The 12770-nt window shown below is 41.5% G+C and overlaps 1 protein-coding gene across 1 annotated transcript in view; it reads left to right on the top strand.

The window, feature by feature from the left end:
* The window catches only part of arl15b (ADP-ribosylation factor-like 15b), a 114725-nt gene extending 104063 nt beyond the window's left edge, over nucleotides 1–10662 (top strand). Inside the window, exon 5 of the mRNA XM_060908850.1 lies at nucleotides 8027–10662. Within this exon, the coding sequence (XP_060764833.1) occupies nucleotides 8027–8179 (153 nt within the window). The 3' untranslated portion in view covers nucleotides 8180–10662. The remainder of the gene's footprint in view (nucleotides 1–8026) is intronic.
* Nucleotides 10663–12770: the final 2108 nt, after the last annotated feature.

The following is a 12770-nucleotide window of genomic DNA, read 5'->3' as shown; positions in this document are numbered from 1 at the left end:
AATAGAACATAGATGACATATCAAATGTTTAAACTGAGAAAATGTATCATTTAAAGAGAAAAATGAGGTGATTTTAAATTTCATGACAACAACACATCTCAAAAAAGTTGGGACAAGGCCATGTTTCCCACTGTGAGACATCCCCTTTTCTCTTTACAACAGTCTGTAAACGTCTGGGGACTGAGGAGACAAGTTGCTCAAGTTTAGGGAGAGGAATGTTAACCCATTCTTGTCTAATGTAGGATTCTCGTTGCTCAACTGTCTTAGGTCTTTTTTGTCGTATCTTCCGTTTTATGATGCACCAAATGTTTTCTATGGGTGAAAGATCTGGACTGCAGGCTGGCCAGTTCAGTACCCGGACCCTTCTTCTACGCAGCCATGATGCTGTAATTGATGCAGTATGTGGTTTGGCATTGTCATGTTGTAAAATGCAAGGTCTTCCCTGAAAGAGACGTCGTCTGGATGGGAGCATATGTCGCTCTAGAACCTGGATATACCTTTCAGCATTGATGGTGTCTTTCCAAATGTGTAAGCTGCCCATGCCACACGCACTAATGCAACCCCATACCATCAGAGATGCAGGCTTCTGAATTGAGCGCTGATAACAACTTGGGTCGTCCTTCTCCTCTTTAGTCCGAATGACACGGCGTCCCTGATTTCCATAAAGAACTTCAAATTTTGATTCGTCTGACCACAGAACAGTTTTCCACTTTGCCACAGTCCATTTTAAATGAGCCTTGGCCCAGAGAAGACGTCTGCACTTCTGGATTAGATACTGGTTTAGATTCTGGATTCTGGTTTAGATACGGCTTCTTCTTTGAACTATAGAGTTTTAGCTGGCAACGGTGGATGGCACGGTGAATTGTGTTCACAGATAATGTTCTCTGGAAATATTCCTGAGCCCATTTTGTGATTTCCAATACAGAAGCATGCCTGTATGTGATGCAGTGCCGTCTAAGGGCCCGAAGATCACGGGCACCCAGTATGGTTTTCTGGCCTTGACCCTTACGCACAGAGATTCTTCCAGATTCTCTGAATCTTTTGATGATGATATGCACTGTAGATGATGATATGTTCAAACTCTTTGCAATTTTACACTGTCGAACTCCTTTCTGATATTGCTCCACTATTTGTCGGTGCAGAATTAGGGGGATTGGTGATCCTCTTCCCATCTTTACTTCTGAGAGCCGCTGCCACTCCAAGATGCTCTTTTTATACCCAGTCATGTTAATGACCTATTGCCAATTGACCTAATGAGTTGCAATTTGGTCCTCCAGCTCTTCCTTTTTTGTACCTTTAACTTTTCCAGCCTCTTATTGCCCCTGTCCCAACTTTTTTGAGATGTGTTGCTGTCATGAAATTTCAAATGAGCCAATATTTGGCATAAAATTTCAAAATGTCTCACTTTCGACATTTGATATGTTGTCTATGTTCTATTGTGAATACAATATCAGTTTTTGAGATTTGTAAATTATTGCATTCCGTTTTTATTTACAGTTTGTACTTTGTCCCAGCTTTTTTGGAATCGGGGTTGTATCCCTGAATCTTGAATTTTAAATATTTAAGTGTGGAAGCTGTTGCCTTTATTTAATGTTGGTTCACACGCTTTCAAGTTGGAATTTTTCGGCAATCTTTGAAAGAACTTTAGAGTTCCCAACTGGTAAATTTCCCACCCAAATTTTCTCCCTAATTTAGATATGGCCAAGTCCCACCCAGATGAAAGCCATCTCCGCCCACTTCCATATACATGAGCTCACAGATGCCCATGATTGGCTAGCGTTGCTGTAATTGACAGGGAAGAGAGTAAGCTGCCACCCCCTCCCTCCCTCCCTGAGAGCACAGGCCAGTTTTGCTCTCTTGAGCTCCTGGTTGCAGATGGCTGTAGGATTCGAAATCATTGGGATTTGAACTAGCAATCTCCAGATGATCAGTGGAAGGCTTTTCTGTTGCGACTCTTGGGTAACCCCAACTGGTAATTTCATGTTTGATGAAAATGTGAATGTTGGAAGATTAGAATTACCATAATTCTGTCATGACATGAGCACATGATTGGTGTAGTTTTAACAGTTTTTATAATGAACTTTGGTAAAGGTGCCTGAGCTTCCCTGCTTCTGACCATTAATAACCAGGATGTAGAAAATGCGAGGCTTCAAATTTGAAAGTTTTGTCATAAGTCGTCTTTACTGATGTATTTATGTCCATGAATGCCAAGTAATGCATCCCGACAACACCGGGTTTTAATTTCCTACTCGCGTTAAACCTCAACTGCTCAGCTCAACTGGAGAAGTGTCTTGCTGTACATTTCATGATTCATTTAAGATGTAACCTGTGAAATTGGCGGCACTGTCTCCTCACAGCAAGAAGGTTCTGGGTTTGAACCTCACAGCCAATGGGTGTCTTTCTGTGCGGGGTTTCCATGTTCTCCCCATGTCTGCGTGGGTTTCCCCCCACAGTCCAAAGACATGCAGATTAGATAAAAATGCCCAGCCACTGGGTTTGCACAAGCCAGTGCCTACTTGGTGCTGGTCCCAAGCCCGGATAGATTGAGGAGGGTTGTGTCAGGAAGGGCATCTGGTGCAAAACCTATGCCAAATCAAATATGGGGATCATGATGATCTCCTATGGCGACCCCTAACGGGAGCAACTGAAAGATGATGATCTGTAAAATTGTGTGATCACTAAAACAATAGTGCATTATCACTTGACGTATCAAGAAGCCAGCATTTAATAAAATGGCCTTGTTGAGGTCATTTTTGGAATTAATAAAACTGACTCCACACCACGGTGTCCTGCTAATTCAGCGTTTAAAAATTTGTGTCCGTCATCTCCGGTTTGCCACTGGAGCATCGGTTTGACATGTAATACTGCCAGTGATTATTCTAACACATCCCATAGATCTAACTGCTCCGATCTAAATGTTCATTTCAGCAATATGAAATTTGCTTCGATATTGCTGCAGACAGATTTTTAGCCAGGTTAGCATTATTCGCTAAGTAGTATTGACGGGTCGGGGCTGTCTTAAGTTCCACCGTGTTGTCTGAATTTGATACTGTTTCACTGTGGAATTGAGCAGAGTGAAATACCAATTGGTTACATGCCATTCTTGAAGGACAAAAGTAGTAAATGCTGCCTCATCACATCTTGCTAGAGACTCACTTATTTAATTTGCTGGAAACAAAATGGCTGGCTTGTACTTGTATCGTCCTTCTTCTTGGACAAATAGAAAATCCATGCTTCAAGTACGAATTGCTGTCTGAAAAACTCAAGTAAAAAGAAAATGTTTGATTTTTAGTTCTCCTAAGTCTTATTAACTTTGACCTGAACGAACTCTAAAGCTGTTGTTTCTCTGACAGTTTGAAGCACGCTCATGTAACTCAGAGTGCAGGTTTTGGCTCGTACACCAGTTTGCGTCAAGGCCCATTTCAGCAAGACCTTGAGGCCGTTTCTCAGACGGTAAGCAGCACATATTAGGCCTTTTTTTTTTTAAAGATATGTGTGGAGAATCGTCACCAGCCTCCATGCCCTCTGTTACCCTGGCGGTCTCCAGACAGTTTATCACTGTGGTGACGACAAGCTGACGTTTCACTGCTTCATCGTTGGACAGGCTCGACATCCCGTCACCACCTTTTTCTTATCATTGCCTTGTTGCAGTTCAGATTTTCAGACTTAAATGCCTTGAGTCTTAAAAACGGACAATAGACAAACACATCCGTCCTCTCCAAGTCTTTTCAGGATTGTGTCCATTTGTAGCAATGAAATCTCACACAGGGAAATCTCAATCAACATTCTTGGCATGATAGGGCCACTTTGCCTCAAAGGATGTTTTGTTTGATTTATTTTTTTTTCCCTCCCCGAAAGGGCTCTCTCTCTCTCTCTCTCTCTCTCACTCTCTCACTTCAACCCCCCACTTTCCCCCCCTTTTGGACATTGTTTGTCCATTGCCTGTCAGGATAGATGGGGTATTTATGAGAATGCAACACTGATGGTGATGCTTGTGCACCATGTCGGGGAGTTTGATGGAGCCGAGGGCATGACGGGCCGGGGTAAGGAAGTGTATGCTCTCTAGGCTCCCTCCGTATGCAGGGGGAGAATGGGTTTGGAACAGTGTCAACCAAGCAAGGAGATGACAGGCCCACTTCCAGAATTGCAGCCAAAGCACGCAAATGGCGTGTTTCTCCATCAGCTTGGTGTTTCGGCCTTGTCTATATCCGGAGTCCTGGCACACAGGGTGTGTTTTTTTTTTTGTGTGTGTGTGTGTTTGTTTGTTTATTTATTTATTTATTTATTTATTTATAAATTATATACATGGGTTCAGGATGGAAAGCTTTGAAAGAAATCCACAAAAATAAATGCAAACTCCTTCCAAAAGTACGAAAGATGTTTTGTATTACCGAGTCAGCCGAAATATCCGCCTGGTTACGCAAGAAGCCGAGAAGACTTTTCCAAACAATGGGAGGAGCCTGTTTTATCTGCTTTTGTTTTGCTTGTTTATTCATGGCTCACAGAGGTCAAAGGTCAGGATGGAGGTGTTTCTCCTAACTTTAGAAGCAGAAAACACAGGTTTTTTTTTTTTTTTTAAATAAAATTAAGATCTTTGTTTGACCTCTAGGTGCTGCCTTGCAGATGGACAATTTTATTAAAATATAACTATTGTTGCCCTTGCAGCCTTGGCTCAAGTGAAATGATTTAATTTCCAAACAGGCCTATTATTATTATTATTGCTTGCACTTGGCTGTGTCGTGTTGTGCCACAGATGTTCTACAAAAGCCGCAAGAATGTAATTCTGTCTTAAAGGCTCGAGGCTTGTCTTTTTCTTATTTACCATTGTGACAAACTTTTTGTTTGTGCTATCATTCTGTGCAGATGGTTGCTGTGTGCTACTTGGTTGTTCAGTACTTTGCTCAGTCCATTGTGCGGCCTTGCAGCTTCATGTTGCGACATTTGTGGTGATGGTGCGTGACATGGTGTCCTCGGCAGTTAGTGGGAGGGTTGTGTCCGGTTTGATCATGGTGACTCTTTGGGGAATCTGTTAGTCATATTGCGGTGGCGGTGTTTCCTTTTTGCCTATTCTAGGAACACTGGACATGCGATGGGAATACACCCTGGATGTGATACCAGTCCATCACAGTTCACTCACATGTTCATTCACACTTGGGAGTAGCTGGCATTGTTTTTGGAGTTCTGAGAAAAATGGAAAGCTGGAAAGAAAGCCAAGCAAATGCAGGAAGAACATGCAGACCTCAACACAGGCAGTGACCTGAGCTCAGGACCGAATTGAGAACCCGGGAGCCATGCGGCAGCAACACTATCTGCTGTCCAACCATGTGCCGACTTTCAGTTGTAGCTTAATGTTAAATTTTTTTTTTTTTTACTGCATTACATTACAGGCATTTAGCAGACACTCTTATCCAGAGTAATGTACAACAGGACCCATAGCAGTGGGCGTCCCGGGGAGCAGGTGCCTTGCTCAAGGGCACTTCAGTCATTCCTACTGGTCCAGAGAATCAAATCGGCAACCTTTTGATCCCAAAGCTGCTTCTCTAACCTTTAGGCTATGGCTTCCCCATCGCATCCATCAAATCTTGACCCAAAAGGATTGGTGCTAGTATGGAGTCGTGGGAGGTGTAACCAAGAGTTAGCAAAGAAACGTGTAACGTGACTAACTCTGGTGTTTCACCTTGCTGTTGCAAATAATCGGACCAGTTTATTATGGGATTGATGTGCTGGTCCATCAGCGTCCCATCGTGCTTGGCGAATGTTACACAGGCTTTGTGATCTTGAACATGAAGCTTGAAGGTTAACTTCAGAATGTGGACAAAAATCAGATCATCCAGATCACCTTTTCTGCTAAAAGGTATTTGACAAACTTTGGACATTTGTATTGCTCTTGGTGGGTGTGACTCATTGCAGTTGTTGAATACGAGATTTTGGATTTGCTGAGGTGTTTTTCTTGAGTAAGCCAAGGAAGAAGGAGCAAGGTTTTGGACCGGCCCATTGTTGTCCTTCAACTTTCAACCAGCCGTAAACTCTCATGTCGGAATATTGCATCCCAGGGAATATTTAATGCTGCAGTTCCTTAACAGAGCCGTTGTGTATTACCTCAAATTTGGCCAAGTGGTCCGTGTTTCTGCAATCCTATTCTTTTTCTTCTTCTTCTTCACCTCTCCTGTGGCTTTGTGCTATGACTGCCTTTGAGCAGTATTGCCAAAGCAGTTAATGACAATTGATTCAACACATCACTATTCATTAACTTTCTCTCTTGGCTTCTCCTCTCATGATCTTTCTCATGCACTCTTTCCAGCTCTCTTGCGTTCGAGTGCTTGGCGCTCTCTTAACTTTTGCTGGCATATTGAAATCTCTTTCTGGCCGAGTGCCTTGTTCTGGAAACATTTATACTTTGTAGGATTAAGGTTTTAAGGACAGACTTATTACAACTGCTGTTTTTTCTGACAGGACACGCAAGCTGTGATGTGCAAATATCTAAGTATTTATTCAGACTGTACAATCCAGATCCAAAAATCAGTTTACAGTTGTGCCAAAGTTTGCAATTTGTGAAGTAATAAATGAAATAATGTACATGGTGTGATGAAGTGGTGTCGGTATTACCATCAAGTTCCTATAACGGCACGTCCTGAAGTCTCATCTCATCTCATTATCTCTAGCCGCTTTATCCTGTTCTACAGGGTCGCAGGCAAGCTGGATCCTATCCCAGCTGACTACGGGCGAAAGGCGGGGTTCACCCTGGACAAGTCGCCAGGTCATCACAGGGCTGACACATAGACACAGACAACCATTCACACTCACATTCACACCTACGCTCAATTTAGAGTCACCAGTTAACCTAACCTGCATGTCTTTGGACTGTGGGGGAAACCGGAGCACCCGGAGGAAACCCACGTGGACACGGGGAGAACATGCAAACTCCGCACAGAAAGGCCCTCGCCGGCCACGGGGCTCGAACCCAGGACCTTCTTGCTGTGAGGCGACAGCGCTAACCACTACACCACCGTGCCGCCCCACATCCTGAAGTGTTTATTTTATTTATTAAATAATAATGACACGCTTTTCTATTCATTTACGTATAGTATACGTGCATTTAATTCTACGTAACTTGTATAAACAAGTTTCTGTAGTAGCTATAAAATCATTTCCCTCATCAACTTCTTATTGTTTTTTTTCTCTTTTAATAAGATAATAAAACGCAGCTTGTCTTGTTCCAGAGAAACTGCAAAGCGTAAATTTGTTTATACTGAAGATGTCGGAAGAGATGAAGCTTTAACTCGGACTGACGCTGGAGACTCCTTCCGTTCCATAACCGTTAAACATAAAACTTCAATTCAGTTTGAACTCTTTTTGCATTTTGTTCTTTAGAACGTGGTTTTGTTTAGTTACTGACTGGAGCTTCATGTTTCAGCTTCATCGAAGCTTCAGCTTTTCTCCTGTTGGTCGTACAGAGATGTTACTTCGACATTCGTTTTCAGGAACTCAGAATGCTGTCTACGATTTTTGCCATTGATGTCTGTGTGTCTCTGTCTGAGATTCTCATCTGGTTGAAGGTTTGTAGGATTTATATGGAATTCTCTGTCACCAGGAGATGAACGGATTAGATCTTGGAGTTGATCCAAACAGGGTCAAGGTCACATGTCTGAAATAATCTTTTTAAAATAGCTGCCTTCCTGTTTGAAGCAGTTTTTAAGGATACAAATTGGTAACCTGAAGGACAGAGACCTCCTTCCCGTCCACATCCTTGGCGTCGAGTTTGACCTTGTTTGTTAACTGGAAATATTTACATACAGTCCTGTCTGAAAGTATCGGAACAGCAGATCAGAATTTCAGCTTTAATTTTTGTTTATATCTGGAAGTGTTGATGAACATGGCACACCCCCTGATCCGCATTAGGTGAGCAAAAGTATTGGAACAGATAGTCTTCAAGCGGGATTGGGGGGGCCCTTAATTTTTATTTGAGAAAACAATAAAGAAACATGCAGCCACTTTTCTCTAACCCCCCTTCCATCTCTTCAAACAGATAAAGAAATATTTTGAGCTGGAACCTTTGGCTCGGGGGAAGAGCTGGTTGCTCGAGGGAAGCACAGTAGACAACATGGATGCCGTGAAGGAGAGCTTCAGCCAACTCATCCACCTGCTGGAGGAAAAGGACCAGGAGACAGGCAGGATATGAACTGGGAATTTTCTCCGAATCCCAGCATTTGCCATCCTGGACAGTACAGATGTCCATCTCCTCACCACAGGCGAGAGTGTGTGTGTGTGTTTGTTTTTACTCTGACTCAAACACAGAAGGCTGAAAGACATACAGATTTACACAAGTGGAGTTTATATCGTATCATATATATTTGACGTATGATATGTTGTTATTAGGTTCTCTGTGTTACTACCACAAGTTACCGGACTGTCGATTCGCGTCGTCAGTAAACACAGTTCCATGTTCTGTGTCCTGTGTAATGCATACCTAGTTGCACATTGCTGCATAACTGATAAAGTTAAACACTTTTTTTTTTCTTGGTATGTAGAGAAACTAGATAGATAGTTTTTCTTAATATGTAAATTGTTCTGTTTAGTATGTGTGTGTGTGTGTGTGCGCAAAATGAACGTTTGTACTTTAAAAGCCTTAAAGTATGAGATGTGGTGGGTTTTTTTTTTTTTAAATCAAACTACAGTGACTTATTAAACCATAAAACAGTCTTAAATAATCATGGCTGTGAATTTATCACTTTATTCCCAAAACCATAAACAAAAATTCCAAGATTCCAGAATGGCAGAATTCCTCTGCATGTCTCTCTGGTTTAATTTGTAGTAATCATGCATCGTGCAGGAAGATGAGGATTGTTTGAGGTTTTGTGATGCATTTCAGTACTGTTATTCTGTAGTTGTACTTTTTTTTTTTTATAACCACAGCATATCAAAGTGGAAGGGTTTTTCCTGTCCGAGATCTGTCCCTTCTCTCTCTCTCTCTCTCTCTCTCTCTCTGTCCTAGTGATTTATCACAGGAATTCTTCACCAGAATGATGTAGGGCCGGTTACACATCGTGATCTCGTTCTTATAAGGTTCTATTTGGGTTTTGAGATCAATGTTTTGACATTCCAGCTACTGAAATGTGAAATTTGCGTTGTAGCTCAACAAGGACTGTGTGTTGATTCAAATTTAAAAGTTACATTATCATAATTCCAACGTCGGCCTTTTTTACTCATTCAGAACAGTTTTCATGTTTAAGGCCAGTAGGGATGGGGCATAATAATACGTGAGCATAACACTTTTTCAAAATAATCCTTGTACAAATCATCACCGCTATTAACTTTATTTGTAAAATGTTAGATTTGACACTTCATTGTAAGCCTGGTTAATCTTTTTCACGTAATTTTCATCCTTTTTTTTGGTTGAAAGCGCCGACTATTGCCCCGTTTACAGCCAAAATCCAATAAATATAGCTACCTGATATTAACTTTTCTAACATTAGCAAAATCTTGTTAACGTTTAATGGATTTTATTTCAGAACGTGAGATAGGGAGAAGGGGGTGTGGCTTCCATGCATTGAAGCATCAATGCAACATCTTTTGTTGATCTAGTTTCTAGATTCATATGTTGATTGGCTTCCATTTTATTGGTGAGAAAAGGTGTATTTTTTTTTGTGATAATTCATACGAGTGTACTCCGATGTAAAATAAAGTTAGCTTTCTGCTGCAAAAGATGTTTACAAATGACTTTATAAAATTATGATGCGTCTGTCGATAAAAGCTACTTTCGCTCCGTGAGGCTTCAAGTCTTTACAATGTGGATTTAGATCATTCAAGGCTGCCGATGTTGCATTCATCCTGGATGATTGGCTGGCAGATACCGTAGCACCTTTATAAAATCTGTAACTCTGGAAATATAGTTTTGTTTTGTTTGTTTTTTTTAATTATTGCACCAAAAACTTTGCGCACAAAATAACCCCACTACAAGACAAAGTGATGAAATTTCTCAAGCAAGCTGTCGGATAGAACCTGGATAATACCGAGGTTACGATACATCAATGAATTCGCCTTCACTTTTCTATGTCTCGTTAGATTTCAGTAAATTTTCTTACTGTTGCCTCTGAATGTAAAGCTCCACTATCCTTTTCTCAAACCGTCAGTAGTGCCTCTTGTTTAGATGGAGGTCCTCCATCTAATCCTTTTTTTTTTTTAAAGCTCTGTCTCCCTTCCCAACTTCAGACTTGAGTGCCAATCCAGTCACTATCCAATCCAAACTATTCCTCGTGCCATTAATTACGGTGTCTCTCCAAAACCAAAAGAAATCCTGCTTTAGCTCTAATGATGCCGAGACTTTGTAGCATACATCCAGCATTTGTACCGCTTGAAAAGACTTTAATAGCCACCTGGGCAATTTAACTGCCTTTTTATAATTCACACAATTTGTACATTTTGTTACAGATTATCAGTTTTTGTTTTGTTGTTTGTGTTTAATTTTAGTTTGTTTTTAGTTTTTTGAAGGCCACATGCCTGTCTTTGTACTGGAACAAATTTAAATACATCAAAGTTTAGATCATGACGACTGGGATGTCAGTCAAATTGTGTGTGTATGTGTGTGTGTGTATATATATCTGTAATTTATGCGTAATTTCCACTGAGCGACATGAACAATAAAGGCTGAAATAGGAGAAATTATTAGAATCTGTGATGTTTGATGTTTTATCAGAAAGTGTTGCTTAAGCAAGATTTAAAAAAAAAAAATTGGCAACTCAGTTGGGTCAATTTTTGCTGATTGTTCATACCACCAAGAGTTTCTTTTTGCTTTTAACAATCTCTTATTTTTTTATTTAATTTTATTTATTTATTTTCAAAGCATGGACAAATCAGTAGCCCAGGATGAGCAGATTTATTGTCCAGATTGTCACTTTTTAAATTTCTTTCACTGGTGCAATAGAAAAGCGGTTTGCTTAATTGTCTGGACATCAAATTCTGAAATCCACATCCATCCGTAACCGGGAGTCTAGAAAACAAAAACTGGTTTTGCTTTCTGAATAGGAGGGGATTACTTACACTCACACTCTCTCTCTCTCTCTCTCTCTCTCTCTCTCTCTCTCTCTCTCTGTCTGTCTCTCCCCTCCCCAAATCATAGAGGCACAAGCCAATCATGAGCATCTGTGAGCTTGCGTATACAGAAGAGGGTGGATAGCACTTTCCTGAAAGTGCACGATCACTTCGAATCGTGTGCAACATCGGTGTGATGTTGATCAGAGTGCACTGAATGACTGTTGTAGTCCAACCCAGTGCTGTCATCTAAAGAGTTAGCTATCCAGAGAAAATAAGTATTCTAGCTAGAGTCAAATCATATCTTTGTTAATGCACAACTCAAAACATTGGCCAGCAGCGTGCTGATTTCCTGCTGACGGCACAAAAATCCAACACTCTCGTATCTGTGTGTACAGTGGGGCAAAAAAGTATTTAGTCAGCCACCAATTGTGCAAGTTCTCCCACTTAAAAAGATGAGAGAGGCCTGTAATTTTCATCATAGGTACACTTCAACTATGAGAGACAGAATGGGGGGAAAGAATCCAGGAAATCCACATTGTAGGATTTTTAATGAATTAATTGGTAAATTCCTCGGTAAAATAAGTATTTGGTCACCTACAAACAAGCAAGATTTCTGGCTCTCACAGACCTGTAACAACTTCTTTAAGAGGCTCCTCTGTCCTCCACTCGTTACCTGTATTAATGGCACCTGTTTGAACTCGTTATCAGTATAAAAGACACCTGTCCACAACCTCAAACAGTCACACTCCAAACTCCACTATGGCCAAGACCAAAGAGCTGTCAAAGGACACCAGAAACAAAATTGTAGACCTGCACCAGGCTGGGAAGACTGAATCTGCAATAGGTAAGCAGCTTGGTGTGAAGAAATCAACTGTGGGAGCAATTATTAGAAAATGGAAGACATACAAGACCACTGATAATCTCCCTCGATCTGGGGCTCCACGCAAGATCTCACCCCGTGGGGTCAAAATGATCACAAGAACGGTGAGCAAAAATCCCAGAACCACACGGGGGGACCTAGTGAATGACCTGCAGAGAGCTGGGACCAAAGTAACAAAGGCTACCATCAGTAACACACTACGCCGCCAGGGACTCAAATCCTGCAGTGCCAGACGTGTCCCCCTGCTTAAGCCAGTGCATGTCCAGGCCCGTCTGAAGTTTGCTAGACAGCATTTGGATGATCCAGAAGAGGATTGGGAGAATGTCATATGACCAGATGAAACCAAAATAGAACTTTTTGTTAAAAACTCAACTTGTCGTGTTTGGAGGAGAAAGAATGCTGAGTTGCATCCAAAGAACACCATACCTACTGTGAAGCATGGGGGTGGAAACATCATGCTTTGGGGCTGTTTTTCTGCAAAGGGACCAGGACGACTGATCCGTGTAAAGGAAAGAATGAATGGGGCCATGTATCATGAGATTTAGAGTGAAAACCTCCTTCCATCAGCAAGGGCATTGAAGATGAAACGTGGCTGGGTCTTTCAGCATGACAATGATCCCAAACACACCGCCCAGGCAACGAAGGAGTGGCTTCGTAAGAATCATTTCAAGGTCCTGGAGTGGCCTAGCCAGTCTCCAGATCTCAACCCCATAGAAAATCTTTGGAGGGAGTTGAAAGTCCGTGTTGCCCAGCGACAGCCCCAAAACATCACTGCTCTAGAGGAGATCTGCATGGAGGAATGGGCCAAAATACCAGCAACAGTGTGTGAAAACCTTGTGAAGACTTACAGAAAACGTTT

This window comes from Neoarius graeffei, chromosome 25 (genome assembly GCF_027579695.1).
Source record: "Neoarius graeffei isolate fNeoGra1 chromosome 25, fNeoGra1.pri, whole genome shotgun sequence".
Taxonomy (NCBI): domain Eukaryota; kingdom Metazoa; phylum Chordata; class Actinopteri; order Siluriformes; family Ariidae; genus Neoarius; species Neoarius graeffei.
The sequence above is the reverse complement of the archived record's forward strand: the minus strand, read 5'-3'. Positions and strand labels throughout refer to the sequence as shown.